This window comes from Lampetra fluviatilis, chromosome 1 (assembly GCF_964198595.1).
Source record: "Lampetra fluviatilis chromosome 1, kcLamFluv1.1, whole genome shotgun sequence".
NCBI lineage: Eukaryota > Metazoa > Chordata > Hyperoartia > Petromyzontiformes > Petromyzontidae > Lampetra > Lampetra fluviatilis.
The window spans coordinates 24,456,685-24,474,071 of NC_136275.1; the positions used below are offsets into that span (position 1 = coordinate 24,456,685).

The 17,387-nt window shown below is 38.9% G+C and overlaps 1 protein-coding gene across 1 annotated transcript in view; it reads right to left on the minus strand.

Annotated features, from left to right (window-relative positions):
- LOC144938509 (PTB domain-containing engulfment adapter protein 1-like) overlaps nucleotides 1-15,776 on the minus strand; it is a 38,007-nt gene extending 22,231 nt beyond the window's left edge. The window contains exons 1-3 of the mRNA XM_078868904.1: nucleotides 15,749-15,776; nucleotides 14,797-14,858; nucleotides 9,788-9,859 (exon numbers count right to left, since the gene is read on the minus strand). Of these exons, the coding sequence (XP_078725030.1) occupies nucleotides 9,788-9,859; nucleotides 14,797-14,858; nucleotides 15,749-15,776 (162 nt within the window). The remainder of the gene's footprint in view (nucleotides 1-9,787; nucleotides 9,860-14,796; nucleotides 14,859-15,748) is intronic.
- Nucleotides 15,777-17,387: the final 1,611 nt, after the last annotated feature.

The window sequence follows — 17,387 nt, forward strand, 5'->3', positions numbered from 1 at the left end:
TTCCCTGTACACCTTGGGGTGCGACAGGGATGTCCTCTGGCTCCCACATTATTTAACATCTATTTCGACTGCGTAGTTCGTGAAGCCTTCAATAGCTGTACCGGGGGAATTACCATTTGGTACAGATATAATGGGAGGCTGATCGACGCCCGGGTGCGATCAAGGGATGGCTCCCTATTGGTCAACCACGTTATGTATGCCGATGATTTGGTAATAGCTGCTCATTCAGAAGAGGAGTTGGAGACGCTGCTGCTAAGACTGGAGTGTGCCACTAAGAGGTGGGGCCTTACCATCAGCCCCACCAAAACTAAGCACCTGCCTGGGTATTTTGTACCATCGGGCACTCCACCCCCACAACTCCCAATCGGTGATGGGGCAGTTGTGGAGAGAGTGGAGAGTTTCCCATACCTGGGCAGTGTGCTTATGACCGGCTCCAGTTTATCAGCAGAGGTCTCACTCCGAATCAGTCGAGCGGCAATATCTTTTCATCGGTTGCGTAACGCTGTGTGGAAGCTACCTGGTCTGTCGCTCCGCACGAAGCTTCAGGTCTTCTCGGCCACGGTCATTCCCTCCCTTCTCTACGCTTGCGAAACGTGGACCCCCCTAGTGGAGCATCTTCGCCGGTTGGAAACATTTAGGCTGGCCTGCCTACGATCCATCCTGGGTTTAACTAGGCTGGATTGTGTGAGGAGCTCACAAGTCCTTGAAAGATCTGGGCAAAGTCCCATCAGTGAGCTCCTCCGGCAGGCAAGGCTGCGTTGGCTGGGTCATGTAGCCCGCATGCCCAGCCACCGCATGCCTAAACAGCTTTTGTTCGGCCGGATCGAGGGGGCTAAACGGGCGCGGCACGGGCTAGAGAAGAGATGGAGTGATGTGGTACAGGAGGATATGGAGCTGAGTGGACTTGCCGATGACTGGTACCAGCGGTGTCAAGATCGGCCTCAGTGGAGGAGGCTCGTGAAGGACACTACTGGGCAGTTGGAGGCAGTCGCCCTCCAACAACAACGGAGGGCGGAGGAGCGACGCTCACAACAACGAGCGGAGCGCCGGGTGGCTAAAGCACAGCAAGTTGGCACAGTAGGGGGCACAGGTGGTGCATCAGCCAGTCATCTCGGTCATCTCGGTCAGTCGACCCGTGGCACCTGGGTCTGCCCCGTGACCTCCTGCCAGCGGGCGTTCGACACTTCACGTGGCCTCAGGGTGCACATGGCCTGGCACAAGCGTCGTGGTGACGTCACCGCCACTTAGTGGCGAATGGCGGTTGTTGTTGTTGTTGTGTTAGTCAATGTGTGTGAATGGTGTGTGTGTAGACAACTAATTAAAAAAAAAATTAGTTGGTAAATTATAAAATAATAATGTGTGTGTCTAAGTCCATGTGTGTGTGTGTGTGAGTCGATGTGTGTGTCTGCTTCGATATGTGTATGTAAGTTGATGTGTTTGTGTGTGTGAGTCCATGTGTGTGTGTGAGTCGATGTGTGTGTGTACGTCGATGTGTGTGTGTGTACGTCGATGTGTGTGTCAGTCCATGTGTGTGTCAGTCCATGTGTGTGTGGCTCTATGTGAGTGTGTGAGTCGATGTGTGTTTGTGTGTGAGTCTATGTGTGTCAGTCCATGTGTGTGTGTACGTCGATGTGTGTGTGTTTCCACGTGTGTGTGTAAGTCCATATGTGTGTGTGTAACTCCATATGTGTGTGTGTAACTCCATATGTGTGTGTGTGTAGGTCGATGTGGGAGTCTTTGTATGTGTGTGTGTGCTCGATGTGTGTATGTGTAACACCATGTGTGTGTGTTTAAAGTCGATGTCTGTGTGTGTGAGTCCATATGTGAGTGTGTGTGTAAGTCGATGTGTTTGTATGTGTGTGGGTCGATGTCTGTATGTGTGTAAGTCGATGTGTGTGTGTGTTTTTTTGACCCAGGCAATGCCGTGTACTTCCCGCTAGCAAGCATATAATTCAATATTGTATACATAGTGCAAATACCATACCATTTACAATTTGTTTCGGTTTTCAGATCAGAAGGGTTTTTAATACAAAATTAAACCCAGGCAGTTTATTTACTCTTATACCTTAATTTGGACATCATTGTAAACTATTAAAATGTCACAAGGTATTCAAGTGTACTGTTATTCGTTGCTATCCTAATTTTATTCAATTTTACATAGATTTTAAAACTACTTTGTAACACCTAAGATTGTATACATTTACTACAAAGTTAAATTATGTGGTTAATATTTATATTTGTATTGACATGGCCCGATTCGCACTCCAATGTTTGCCAATTTCATAATTGTATCACCAACAAATTAGTGAGAACTGAGTTTTTTTTTATAAACACACGAATGAGGACTTTTTAATGAGGCTCTTTGTATGTTTGGATACATTATGATGATACCTTTATTCTTGTAATTGAGAGCTCCTATAGCAGCAGCAGACCGCTTCCTGTGAAACACTTCTAGTTTCATTCGTATTTATATTATACGTACAAACTCTATGGACCCAACTATATCATGCATAACTAATACTCGGAAATCCACATGCCTGGAAATGTATCCAATGGCATGTTATATATTTCACTGAACTTCACTGTATTATTAATTTGGCAGGAGTTTTATTCAATTGTTTAACAATCCCATCATTGCAATACGAGACAGCGATCTATTATTGAGCAGTACATATGAAAAACTGGTTTGTATGAAAAATGTAAAATTCAAGAAAACATCAAACATCTAAAAATCCACGTCTCAACCAGAGCTCCAGCCTAATAAATACGCGTCCAAATTCATTTTTCAGCTAAACAAATGTATTCACTATAAAATGCATGGGATTTTGCATAGACACCAACAGAGCGAGCGGTCAATAGAATGATAAGGTTGTACGCATTTCACAATAGGTGCTGCGTATTCCAGTCCAACCACACACATCAAAGTAGCATTTGTTGAAGATAATGTTTTTAATTTGACAAAAAGATACACTTTTGAAAAGATCCAAACTGTAATACTGTACATTTTAATTTGAATTTGCTTCACAGCTGGAAGTCATCGACACAACGAATGATGGTTTTCTTAGTTGTGTCTCATTCTGGCTTCTACATGAGTTTATGTGAAATGCTAAAACTATACAGTACTGCATTGAACAATGATAAATAATACGCGATTAAATAAATCAAACATTAAATATACCTTTAACAAACAAAAAACAAGAACGTCTGTTTAGTTATCCCATTTATATCTGGCCTTGTGGAATATAAGCTGGAAGTAAATGAGGGATAAAGATGAATGCCCCGTATGTTGCTAATAACACAACAAGCCAAAGGCCATTAAGTCCATTTAGCACTCCAGCTCATAAATTCATGATGGAGAGTATGGTGCATTTAATGTTATCCATTAAACACCAGGGCATTTATAACTTGTAATCATTCTCTTGCCCATATATTAGTCCTGTGAATATTAATCTCTCTGCTGTAAGGGTGCCCAAAATGTAACTAGCGACCTTCAACGAAGCATCCATATTGCTCATCTCCAATGGCAAATCTTAGCCAGTTGTGGAAATTTCACATTCCTATGGTGAGAACCAATCTGTCTGCAGTACAGCCACTCTGGACTTTTCACAAATCAGCAATTATTGATGGACCCCAATGAGCTGAGTCGATAAACTCTGACTGGGATTTAAACTCATGGCTTTATGATTGTGAGTTAGGGATACTAATAAGGAATTTCCTGGGCATTAAGAATCGTGTGCTTTATTTTCAGTTTGCATTAATCGTTTAATGTTCATCATAAACCGAACAGAACTGCTCTGCATAATTGATTGTTATTTCTACAAAGCAGGTGCCATGCCGATACGTGTGTAAACAACCTACTCTTTATTTGAAGCTTTTGTGACTGCCGGAATTACTCTTTGGTTCTTTCGGTAAAGTCACGTAGAAAGAAAATAAATTAAATAATAAAGATAATGTATTCAATGAATTGTGGTGATGCAATGGGTAGCGTAATGCACTATGAACCCGGTGAGCTCGATGCCCAGCCACGGCTGAGACAAGTGGCGATTCATATCTGAACGGTCCTGGGATCTCTCCCCTCTTTCACCAACCCGCATTGACAAGCATTGGTGAAGTATGGCCAAACTACCACAATGACGGACACAACATTAGAATGCCTTAAGTAATAGATTGAATTTTTTAAAATATATATCTATCAATGCGAGCGTTTTTTTTCCTGAACCATCTATGTCCTTGAGATTAACATTTAGTGGGGTTCATATACTGTAAATACGAGCTAATTGTTGACAATCTTGTAATTTTCATTTCAAACACGACAGAATTTGCTCTGAAAAAAGGTAAGCCCCTTAATTTAGATATATATATTGTTTTAGAAAACAAGGGTGGCATAGATATTAAATGACCTTCGCTAATGAAGTATGCATTATGTCAAGGAAATTTAACAATTACATCATCACGTGAAAACAAAGATAACTTCCTATTATCCATTAATCACATGGGAGCCATATCAATGTTGTCGACTTTGGCTTGTCCCAAGTTTTATTAGCAGACATTGAAGTATGTATGTTGAACTTATTTTGCAACATACATAGCCTACCATGCCAATCGAAGGACAACAAACTAAACACAAAAAGCAGTTCTAAATAAATTAGTTTTCAATCTAGATTAAGAATTGCATAGCTCCAATGGATTCATAACATCGGAAGGAAGAGCATTCCAGACAGCCGCAGAAGTGCATTGGAAAGCACGCGATGCCAAATGGCAACCACATTTTTTAATGTTTTGGTTTTCAAACGTTAAATTAGATGGGTGCTTGCCTGCTTCTGAATAAATAATTATTGATTATTATAATGTTATGATGACCTCACTATAAAATCAGAGTATGGTTACAAGCATGGTCATACTTCAAGCAAAAGTCATCATAATATGAAATCACCATCAACTGATATCATGCAGAAGCTCAACTAATGAATTTCTTAAACAAGTCCTGGTTATTTGTAAGGTAGCATTAACATAGTGTCCGACTGTGAAACCACTCATTGTTGTGCCCTGCGGAAGCCAACTTGTTTTTCTTAACAGTATGAATTCCTGTATGCGTTTAATCTATGTATTTTCTCCAATTCACGTGTTCCTCCATTTCTCTTTCTGTGTAATTTTGAGAACGCATTTCTTTGATGATCACTTTTCAGTGCTTGTTTAATGGTCTGTGTTTATGGTTCTCATACCAGGTAGTACACACTAATGAAAACAAATCTTCTTGAGGCACATGTTTTTGCGACTATTTCTTTTCGAGTTCAGTATTCGAAAATTACTCCAACCTGTTCTCTTGTATATCTCTATGTAATCCTTTTGATCCCAGGCCGTCTTAAATTGCTGTTCCAGATACACATGCTCTACTGTTTCCCAATCGTTAACATGATTTCCTGTAAATGACCTTTGCTTTACTCATATTCATCTTGGCTCAACTTTGCAGGTTTCTTTATTAAGTTGTTATCACATATTCTGCCATATTCCTTTGAAAATTATCATCAATATTGCATCCGAAAATCTGAAGTTATTCATTGTTTCTCCATTAAAATGTATGCCATTGCTTCTCCAATTACATTTGTAGAGAGTATTTTCTAATGTTGCTGTGAATAACTTCGGCCAAAGTACATGAGATTATGCCTCCCTTTTTATAATGTTTATTTGTACTCTCTTCATGTCATCTTCGTGCGGCTGTTCCATTTTTGTAAATGTTTTTTTATAAAATAAAAAAAAGGATTTTTTATTTAGGCCTTGGCTTGTGAGACCTTGGATGAATGCATATATTTTTTTAACTGATATCGAATGGATTTTCGTAGCTTACAAAGCTCCGCACAATGGTAGCATAACTAATTACCCATGTCGCCCTTGCAAGAGACAATGTTCCATGTGTCTCAATGGGTTTATTTAATCTGCTGGTTATATTAAAGGCGGTGTAATATTTCACACTAGTCTTCCCCAAACTCTGATTAATAGTATTATATGGTCAATCAATATCATGAAATAGGAAACACTGTATATGTTATAATTCATATTACCATTGCTTCATTTTTCTTCTTGGTTCTTTCGGTAAAGTCACGTAGAATGGAAATAATAAAATAATAATAATAAAACATAATAAAATAATTATCACGACGTTTCGGCCACAACGCAAGCAGCCGTCCTCAGGTGAAGAACAGGTCTGTCAGAAAGACAGCGTCTGAATGAACACCACCAGGCTTGGCAGCGTATATTTAAGCTGGGTTGGAGGGGGAAGAGCGCCTTGACAAAGGAAATTGCATATCAAGAGGAATTTAGCATATTTATGGGAAATGCAGGTATGTGATTAGTACTACTTATGCCCGTGCATTATGCAGGATTAGCAGCATCAAAGGGAGGGGATATGGGAAATGCAGGTATGTGATTAGTACTACTTATGCCCGTGCATTATGCACACCATAGAGCCCAATGCATCTCCGACCAGGAACACATTGCCAGTGAACTCAAACACGTACGCCAAGCTCTTAAGGCTAATGGTTACTCCGACAACACAATCCGCAAAGCCTTCACTCCAACAATCACGAAGGATCCTGTTGAGGAGCCTTTCAAGACCATCACCTTACCCTACATTGCTGGGGTCACAAAAAAGATCTCCAAAATCCTGATAAAACACAAGATCCAGGTCCGATTCAACACAGTACATAAAATCCGTGATCTGGTCCCGTCTGTAAAAGATGTGGATCCAGACATACAGTACCCTGGCGTCTACAAACTAAGTTGCCTCTGTGGTAGCAGTTACATTGGAGAAACCAAACGACATGTCTCGGACCGCATCCGTGAACATTAAGCAGACTTGAAACACGGTAGGACAAACACCTCAGCCGTGGCAGATCACTGTTACAATTTAGTGGGCTCACATGATATTGACTTCTCCAAGACAGAGGTTCTCTGCAAGCCATCTGGCTACCATGAGAGATTCGTTCATGAGGCGATCCACATATACAAACACAGAGACAATTTCAACCGAGAAGATGGATTCTGGCTTAGCAATCATTGGAAGGACGTAATAAACCATTTCGGATCTTAACTGATTGTGTTCACGTTTACGGTGACTTTCAGACCGCGTTCCACTCACTGGCATTGTCTTCTTTGCAGGGAATGGATTCTTTGCTCTGCTGCAAGTTTCCTACCAATACTCTCCCATTGACATATTTCGTTGCTTCCTCTTAGTATCTTTCACACGACGGTCAATGGTACAGTGTATAATAACAAATAGTATAAAATTTATATGCTTAATACAATGTACAAAGTAATATATAGTATCGTAATTGTATAGTGAATATACAGCAGTGTGATATACATTAGGGTGGGTAGAATAATACATAGTGTAATATTACAATGTATAAGGTTTCGGGTGGTTTACAGCAATACAGTATATAATTTAATGTTGGGGTTGTCTATGGCAGTATATAGTACGGTGTAGACTCGTGTGATGTAAGAGAATAAAGTTTAGATGGAAGCATATTATATTTTTTACGACGTAGAATTGTAATGTATTACTTACTGTTAGTAACTCAGCTTATTGTAGAGTATATTTAGTATACTTGTAATAAACCTTCTTGAGACGGCTTCCGGAATCAGTCCTTTTTATTTTCAACTTCCACAGTTACACTTCACACACTCCCCGTTGCTGACAGACAACGGAGAGAGGGCAGACTTCCCGCCAAGTCCCCACCGCGCACGTGGCACCCAGAGCCCCTTCTCGTTCCCAAGTCTGCTCCCGACTGCTCTCTCTCTCTCTCTCTTAATCCCTTCGTCACGTGGTACCCCCCAGCCAATCCTCCATAGACAGCGTTGACCGTTCCCGATGGTTCCCTGTCAATCCCGGGACCACGCCTCTGATCCGGCTCCCCATTAGCTGAGGCCCCGATTGGCCAGGCCAATCACCCCTGCTAACATGCCGTGATCACGCCGAGGCCATGCTCCCTGGCTCATCCCTTATTGGCTACAAAGCGGGACCGGCAAGCCAATCCCCACGTGAACCCTCTATGGCTGTTATTACATACTGATGATACTATGTAGTTTATACTTTAGTTGTTTACGTGGTGGTTTCAGTTACTGCAGCTACATACTATTAATACTCCTTCCCTTTATAAATGCTACCCCTATCCCCTCCCTTTGATGCTGCTAATCCTGCATAATGCACGGGCATAAGTAGTACTAATCACATACCTGCATTTCCCATATCCCCTCCCTTTGATGCTGCTAATCCTGCATAATGCACGGGCATAAGTAGTACTAATCACATACCTGAATTTCTCATAAATATGCTAAATTCCTCTTGATATGCAAATTCCTTTGTCAAGGCGCTCTTCCCCCTCCAACCCAGCTTAAATATACGCTGCCAAGCCTGGTGGTGTTCATTCAGATGCTGTCTTTCTGACAGACCTGTTCTTCACCTGAGGACGGCTGCTTGCGTTGTGGCCGAAACGTCGTGAGAATTATTTTATTATGTTTTATTATTATTATTTTATTATTTCCATTCTACGTGACTTTACCGAAAGAACCAAGAAGATGAATCCCTGCAGTCACGAAAGCTTTAAATCGAAACATTGCTTTATTGTTGTATTTCCATTATCATCAGAATATTTCAGACATTTATACGTGCGTGTATATAAAGGATGACATATCCACAGATCGTGAACTCCAAATGGCGATATGAATCATTGCTTGAGCTGTTGCATTACATTCGGTGTATTGCACACACAACCTCTGTATCAGTGTGGCTGTGTTCAGGTTCCCCACTCATCCGTCCCTGTCTCAGGGCTTTGACCCACCAGCTCAGAGGTATGCTGGCTCCTTACCCATGACATGGGCATCAGTCCCCAAGTCGACCAACTATTTCACCAATTTCATTTTGAATGCAATTACATTGTATTCATTTTATTTTCGGAATCGAACTCATTTTTCTTTCATTGTGCAGAGTCCGATGGATGAGAAACGACACAATGGGGAAATACATGGGGGCAGAAAACGGGGATAAGAATTCGAAAAAAAAAGAACATGATGTGTCGTATTCCTTGAGCAAGGCAAAGCTGTTCATTTTTCTTTGTCGTGTGATCCATGAACAAATACAGGATAAAAAAGTTCTGGCACTCACACCAAAAAAACATCAAACTAAACATGAGGAAAATGTTCAATACTGTACATATAACCTACATGAGAAGTAGGACAGTTTAAAGTTAGCACAGCACATATCTTATGCAGTAACATACATGGGAACTCCCCTGCCAAAAATGACAAATCCATAAAATTTTATTTTACATTAGACATCTCATTCATGTCAGTTTACTCATCATGAAAATTGAATGCAGTGCTTCTCTGAGTGGACCTAGCCTAAAAGGTGTAACAGTTGTCAAATGTAGTAAACAATAACAACAAATTGTACATTAAATGTGATCTGCTCATAACAAAACTCAAAAGGCGCACCATGCTAAAATGAGTATTGGGTGAAACTGATCCACATTGGCAGTCCAGAGTCAGTGGTGGAAATTCCACATACTATGGTGGGGTCTCAGGGCCAGCCTTTCCATGGGACAACCACTGCTGACTTCCCACAACGTTTTACTCGATGAATTAATCAAGAAAGCATGATGGGCAAGGTCAACTCCTAATTGGCTTTTGAATTCGCAACATTCCAATTGTGGAACTAATTTTAACACTGCTAACTTGGCAAAAAGAGCAATTCAGAATTTGGGGAGGAGGAAGGTTAACAATTGAAACTCACCTTAAGTTTGTTGACGGCATCCTTCACTATATCTGACCCCTTGGGCTGATCAACCTCACGGCTCCCAAGGAACTGGGAATACAGCCAAAAACATCAGGGTTAAACATTTCCGTTTATAATAAGCAACTTATTTTATTTTTACCAAGGACAACAAATTGAGGCAATGAAATAATAAGGTAGAAATATTTTTGTAGTTGAGCACAAAAAAGGCAATGTTTTTAAAATTTGCTGTCATTAAAATGTATTTAGAAACGGCTGCATGTAATGGTGGAATTTGTATTTTGAAACAGCTCCTTGGGATAGTTGCATTTAATGCTGAAGTATATGCAATTGTATTTGCATGTTGATGTGTAAAATTATATTCGTAAATTTCTTGCAGGAGCAGTGCAAAGCCCCTTATTTGTCAATTGGTCAGAACAGATATAGCTGAGAATGGATGTGTAGTCAGTCCAAGTGAGTTGCGGACGTTGTCTTGGGAGCAATACTATTTATTTCACCAACTCAACATAACATAACAAAATGTAAACAATTCCAACTTTAAAAAAAATCACAAAAAATCTCAACCTTTGCGATTTGCTAATCACATTGTTTCAAATTGCAATTTCGATTTGAAATCGATTAATCGTTCAGCCCGAGTATGTACATAGAACTTATTTTGCATGGTACATAGCCAATGATGCTAATCGGAGGTACATAGCCAACCTTGCGAATAACCTCAGGTGCTACCACCTCAGGTAGCCGAACTTTAGCACTACAGATTTATTTACATGGCTTATGAGAGTGAATTATTGCATAACCCAGTCATTGCAAATGGTTATCACATAATGGACTGTTGTTGGCCATATCAGGAAACTGGGCCTACTAAAGTCATGCCACCTCAGGTAGAACTGGCAAGTCCAATATCTGGTCTGGGCTCATGGACTGAGGCTTTGCAACAGCGATAATCTTTCCAAGTTCCCTGTACTATACTGTATACAATTATACTTTTCTACGTGGAATATATACTCTGCTACATATAATGATATATATTTGTACATTGAGACAATGACCATTCATGTTGTGCATGCCAATGTTCATATGCCAGTGCATGAACCACAATGCCACGACTCTACATGTAGTCTTGTATATTATACTAGAGAGCAAAACATGTTTGCAAAGTAAATAGTCATATTAAATTGAATGGGTGGCTTTAGTGGGTAAAAAACTATGAGGTTGAAATATTAAAATATCTATAATGTTCTGGGAAATGTTTTATCCTGTATGTGTATACCATATATGCTGTATGTTGATGTCGTGTAAAGATGATTAGCTTCTATATATGCTAATTTAATAAGTTAAACAAATATCAATGAATAAAGGAACTGTTGACACATTAATTTGAATTAATTAATTTGTATAATCTTTGGCAGCAGACCTTCTTTCCCAATTTATTAAAGTCATATATTTTAAGAATTACTGTATATTCCTCTGAAAATGTATTAATTTTGCATTACCACAATCTTAAAATTAAACAACTACACCTTAAAAGTTCCACATGCAAAGCAGATTGCAAGTTTGCTATTTCTTATTTTAAAAAATGTATGCTTTTTTGATAGTTTATCCAAATACATGAAGATACTTTAATAGACAACAAGTACAATTTCTATATTTTGTCAGATACAGTTGATTTATATCATGCAATATTAAATTGGCAAGGATCTACTTTATTGACAAAAAATACTCTGTGAAGGTGGCACCATTAAAAAATAAAATTTATGAAATGGTCCGGGAGAAAAGGCTGGGGTCAAAGTGCAGGAGATTCTATCGATTATGTTCCACCTCATGTAATTGCAAAATTGCTTGCACTGTCTACGGTGTTTAGACAAATGCCCTTCCTCCATACGGTCTGGCTGGCAATGCTAATGGTAGTGCTGTAACAAAAAAAATTCTTGCTGTGGTTGTCACACCTGATGATGATTGCTTGTGTTGCAATCGAAACGTTGTGATTTTTATTTTTTATTTTTTTCACCTACGTGACTATACCGAAAGAACCAAAGAGTATGGATCCTTGCAGTCACGAAAACTTCAAATCTAGAAAAAGTGGTGTATATCTCACACACAAATAAAATTGTGCACAATGAATACGCAAATTAAAAATAATCTGCAACCCAGTAAAATGTAGTTTCAAATTAACGTGCATTATTTCCACGTTACAAAACAACTGAATTCTGTTAAATATATTTAAAATATCCTTGTTATTCAACCAGACATTTAAAATACAGTGGTACCTCGGTATACGTAGTTAATTTGTTCCAGAAGGTAGGACTTATACCGAAAATGACGTATACCAAACGAATTTTTCCCATAAGAAATATGTATATATATATCAGTTTTTTTGCAAAAATGCTTTTGTATATTACATTTTAACCTTGTTCAGCATGATTTTCTTAAGACTTGAATGAATCTGGCAATAACAATATTACTCAAGCATTCATCGCCCACATGAATATAAAAAGTCTTGCTCTCAAGGTAGTATGCTGGAAATGTGGGAGTCCTCATGACAATAATAACCATTGTTCATCGAATGTCTTTATTTGAGGAAATACCATTGAAATTTGTACCGACAACTTGAATGAATGTCACACCCGAAGAGGTAGACTTGTATGGTGGGTGCTATTCTACAGGCAAATACTTAACCTGCTGTATTTGACCAACAGTCACTGCGTACTTCTTCTGTTCTCTTTATCCTCATGCTATATACATAAGTACAATGTTCATTGTAGAATTTACTTCAAGCACTGTAAATGCCTGTAATATTGACGGAAACAAAAGTAAAAAGTAAAATCTTTCATAAATTCAGTGACATACGTGTAGGTGGATGCTGTTCTGCCTCACGGCAGGTGTGGGTGTGCGCACACAGGAACTTCCTGTATTGATGTTGAGTTTTGTCACGTGACCAGGAAGTTACGATTTGACATTCTCTAAGCCACGTGGCAGGGTGTCAGCCATTACACAGAGTACAAAATGGAGGCACAAATAGCGTCTCAGCGAAGACATGTGCATCTTTTCATTGTGAGAATTTAAGAAGCATTGTCTGTAAGTTCGTTTATGTTCTTATAATACTGGAAATGCTGTTATAATGTTAGGATGGCCGTTATAATGCTGTAAATGCCTTTATAATGCTGTTAAATTGTGATGATAAATATGAGGCCTAGTTAACAACGAAGCCTGCCACTTGCATTATTGTGAATGTTACTTGTAATTGAATAAGTCGAGTCAGACTTGTACCCATGTAACCTTATTGCAATCTTAAGAGCAGGATTACGAAATATCTCATCCACAATTCAGTGTTATGTGTAGTAGTGTATATTTAGGCTGCAGTATGGTGATTACACGATGTGCCCTTAACACAGTAGCTTATTCTCTTGTAAAGCTATCCAGTACTAATGTAGGTGCCTGGTCCATCCAGGATCTATTGTTGAGTTTCATGTTATCTAAGACAATGTTATGATGATGTCATGTTCGTTCATTGTATTGATATTCCAAGTCTTAATAGATGCTGTATTTTGTGTTGTGTTTTTCCATCAGTTTTACCTCGTTCAATTCATTAAATACGTTTGGAGTCGGATGTTCACCCTGGCTCTGAAGGTTTATTGAATGCGAGGTTATCTACTCGGATAGTGGTGCAACGCGACGCCCAGCGAGGCCGAGATAGATGCAATGGTTATTTTAATAAAGTGCAGTAGTAATCAGTGATTTTGTGAGTTATGTATGCCACTGTATTCACATTCTGTACTAATGTTAATGCGATATTTACATATCACAATTAAAATAATTAACTACATGAGGCTGTGGTCATGTTTATTCGTAGTCATGAGGCAACGTTTGAAATTCCACAATCACATGGCAACAGTATTCTCACAGGCCAACTGTACAATAAGTAGAGAAAATATGAATGCGTAAAAAATTAGCTGCAGTAAATTATATCAGTCTTATTGCTAAAGCCACCATTGCCAATATTTAGGTATATACTTTAGTGTCACTGTCTTACTGATCATTATGATAAGTGTTACTTTTGCATTATCCGAAAATCAGTAAGAGATGTGTACGCCTGCATGCTTGCATTTGAATTTCATAATGTTACACAATAAACCCTCGACTGTTCAAAACTTATTTAATGTTAGTACAATTTACTAAAAAATTGTTAGAAGCCAATTGGCTGGAATAAAAGAGGTTTGAATGCACTAATTCCACACAATTACAATAAAATAGACTTCTTCGTATTTTCTCTTGACTTAAAGCTTTCGTGACTGCAGGAATACAATGGCCACCTCCACAGCTTCATCGTCGTGGAGGTAGCCCAGCTCTCTGATCTTATATTTACATGCAAATTTCATCTAGCCCCGCCCACTTCGCTTATGACCCTTGGGCTACACTCATCTCAAACCTTTATAACATCCTGCCTCAGCAAATCTCCCGCTATATTTTTTCCTACCTCAGTAGCTCTCCCGCTATATTTTTTCACCTGATGACGATTGCTTGTGTTGCGATCGAAACGTCGTGATATTTTTTTATTATTTTTCTATCTACGTGGCTTTATCTTCGTATTTTGTTCTAAATTTTAGTAATGTTGCCCATGTAAAACCATCAGGGCATCTAATAGGCATGCAACAATTTACAACCTGCTGATTCAATGAAATGCCATGAATTATGTGTTCCAATTTTATTCAAGACTCAATATATTTTTACATTGTTGTACTCTTATTTATTTTGCTTTCTTTTTTGTGTCTTGCTTGTTCTGTTACACCTACGGCTTATAATCAGCATGAAGCATAAATTATACATTGTTAGTGTCATAAATGTATGCATGTATTGGTGGATCAATGAATTGCTGCATTCCTGCTATCTCAGAATTTACATTTGTGCCACGTTCAGCAATTATTTCATTATCAGTGTAAGATATACCATATAATATACATGGATATGGATTAATTGTACTACGGTAGTTCCTGGCAGGTTTGAATGTGTACCTTAACAGAATAGAGGACAGAGCCCAGTATGAGGACTTCAGGGGGATGTATCCAAATCTTGTCTGTCACAAGAAAAAAAATCACAATATAACCATTACACGAATGACAAATACAACTCCAGTGCCATAATTTTATCTACTCCTGTCACCCCAAACTAATCACTGAAAAATAATACTCTTTAAATAAAGCATCCATGTTTTATTTCTGTGATACAAAATATATATATTTAGTTAATTTCCAATGCTTCTAGGTTCCATTCCAAGAATGGCACATCCAGATAATTCTATACTGGAGATGTAAATTGAGGGACAGCCATAATTCTGGGTTGATGGATCGGAAACCCTTATCAAACGGTAATCACTGTACATATCAAAACTTGAAGGGAATTACATGGGGGAATTATAACCCAATAGAAATGGCTTCTAGCATCTACTCTATAAATCTCGCTTCCTTGCCTCCCGTCAAGCAATTATGTAATTTAATGCTGAGGTAATCGAGGGTACTTTAAAAACTTAAAATATATTTAAGATCAGCAGATTAAGAGGAATTTTATGTTTTGTTAAATTGAAAGATTTGCCTGGTTTAACCCATGTCTTCCCACAATTACATTAAATACATTATTATTCTGTCAGGGTCAAAAACTGCCTTTTCCCATTCAGCTAAAAGGCGTAAATAAAACACATTTCAAAGGACCAAAAGCTGATGATTTAGGCTCTTTACCTGGCTACTGGGGGTTTAACATGAGCAGGGAATAAAACTACATAGATCGAAATGCAAGGCATTATTTACAATTCATGACTAAGTATAGTATTCGCACACTTAATTAAGATAACAGGTGCAACAACAATCCATATATAACCAAATAGAGCACTGTGTGAAAAAAACTCCCACAGCCAAAACCAAAAAGACAATTTTCACACGTAAAAGAGTACACTGAATAGCAATCACTCACCTTTGCGTTTGTTGAAGGGGCGTGGCATTCTCACGATCGTCGTTGCCAGGATGTTTGACTGAAACTTAATAAACAAAGAATATGCAATATTGCAAATAAATTTGCATTTCTTTCGTAGCTGTGGAAGATATATGTTAAACCAACAGCAATAAATAAAGTTTAGCTGGATTGAGTTTGTGCCCTCCCTGCAAAAAACACAGCCAGCCTAGTTAGTTATCCACAAAGACATGTCAATGCCAAATTATTGACATTACATGCGATTAACCTATTGATTTTTATGAGGAGGATTTCCCCTATTCAATCATATCCTTGTATATACGATTCAATGTTATATGCAGCCTTTTTTGCAGAAACAGCACAATATATACTGCGCTTTGGCATGATCTCAACACGCCGTTCTAGTGTTGTGATACAGTGATAGCATGATAACATCTCTGTAAATGAAAATAAATTATTTAAAACATCATTAGAACATAATGCAGCATTATGGCATACACTTGCCCCAGGGTAGGTCAAACGCCTTCACTGCATGACGGTTGTGACTTGCAATGGCTTAGCAGCAAATTTAATCATTATAATTTATGAAAATCTCTTGATCTAAAACCCAATGGGTTATGGGGTTAGGAAAGAACATGGGAATCCTGGAGGATACTATATGTACACTGTTTGTTCACATGGGATGATGTTTCACACTGCTTGCTGAGAGAAATCCAAGTCAAGTTTTCATTTCTAATTCAGCATAACTTTAGCTCAATTTAAATGTGGACAATAATGCATACCTTACAATCGGGTTGTTTTCATGATGCTAATGAAATGTTATGGGAATTGCTTGATTTCCATTTGGCAAGTAGTGTCTGGGCTAAAATATACATTTAGCTATTTGGTTGGTAACTTGACCAACCAGTGAGTTTCTCTGGTGGCTTTCTTTTTTTACAAAAACACAGCCCTGAATTTCAACGAGCCATGGGATGCCAGTTTTTTTTATTACAAGGCTTATTTAGTCAAGAGAGGCTCACTGAGTGACATGCCTCTTTTTGAGGACAGTACTGTCAAGTTTTCTTAGTAGGGGGGCAATGATTGTCTATGTACTGTATAAGCCAATCGAATAATGTGCAGGTTATTTTTCGAAATTGACAAATTTGGACCGGGACGTCGGCACATAATGGCCTACTCTTGTGAATGACGTCGCGAGGGGTGTTTAACATCCACTGTGATCAGACAGCACGTGTATATTTTTGGTTTCAAATGCCCTGCGGGTAAGAACTAGGATGGCCGCTGATTTCGAACCCTGGGAGTCTGCAACAAGCGAGGAATGCACTGTTGTGAGGCTGCGTCACCGCTTGGACCATCGATGTTGTTGCAGGCTACAAGATCACCTTCCATGAAGAAGAATGGGACATGATCCTTTGATGGTCATGAAACATGGAACCCTAACAGCACTTGCCAGGAGACTCCACTGCTGCTATCTGGAGCCCAACAGCTCTGCCTTACTGTTGGATAGTTCAAAATCCCTGACAAGGTCTTTCAATTCAACTTGTGTTATGAGTTTCGATTTAAAGCTTTCGTGACTGCAGGGGTTCATCTTCTTGGTTCTTTCGGTAAAGTCACGTAGAAGGGAAATAATAAAATAATAAAAATA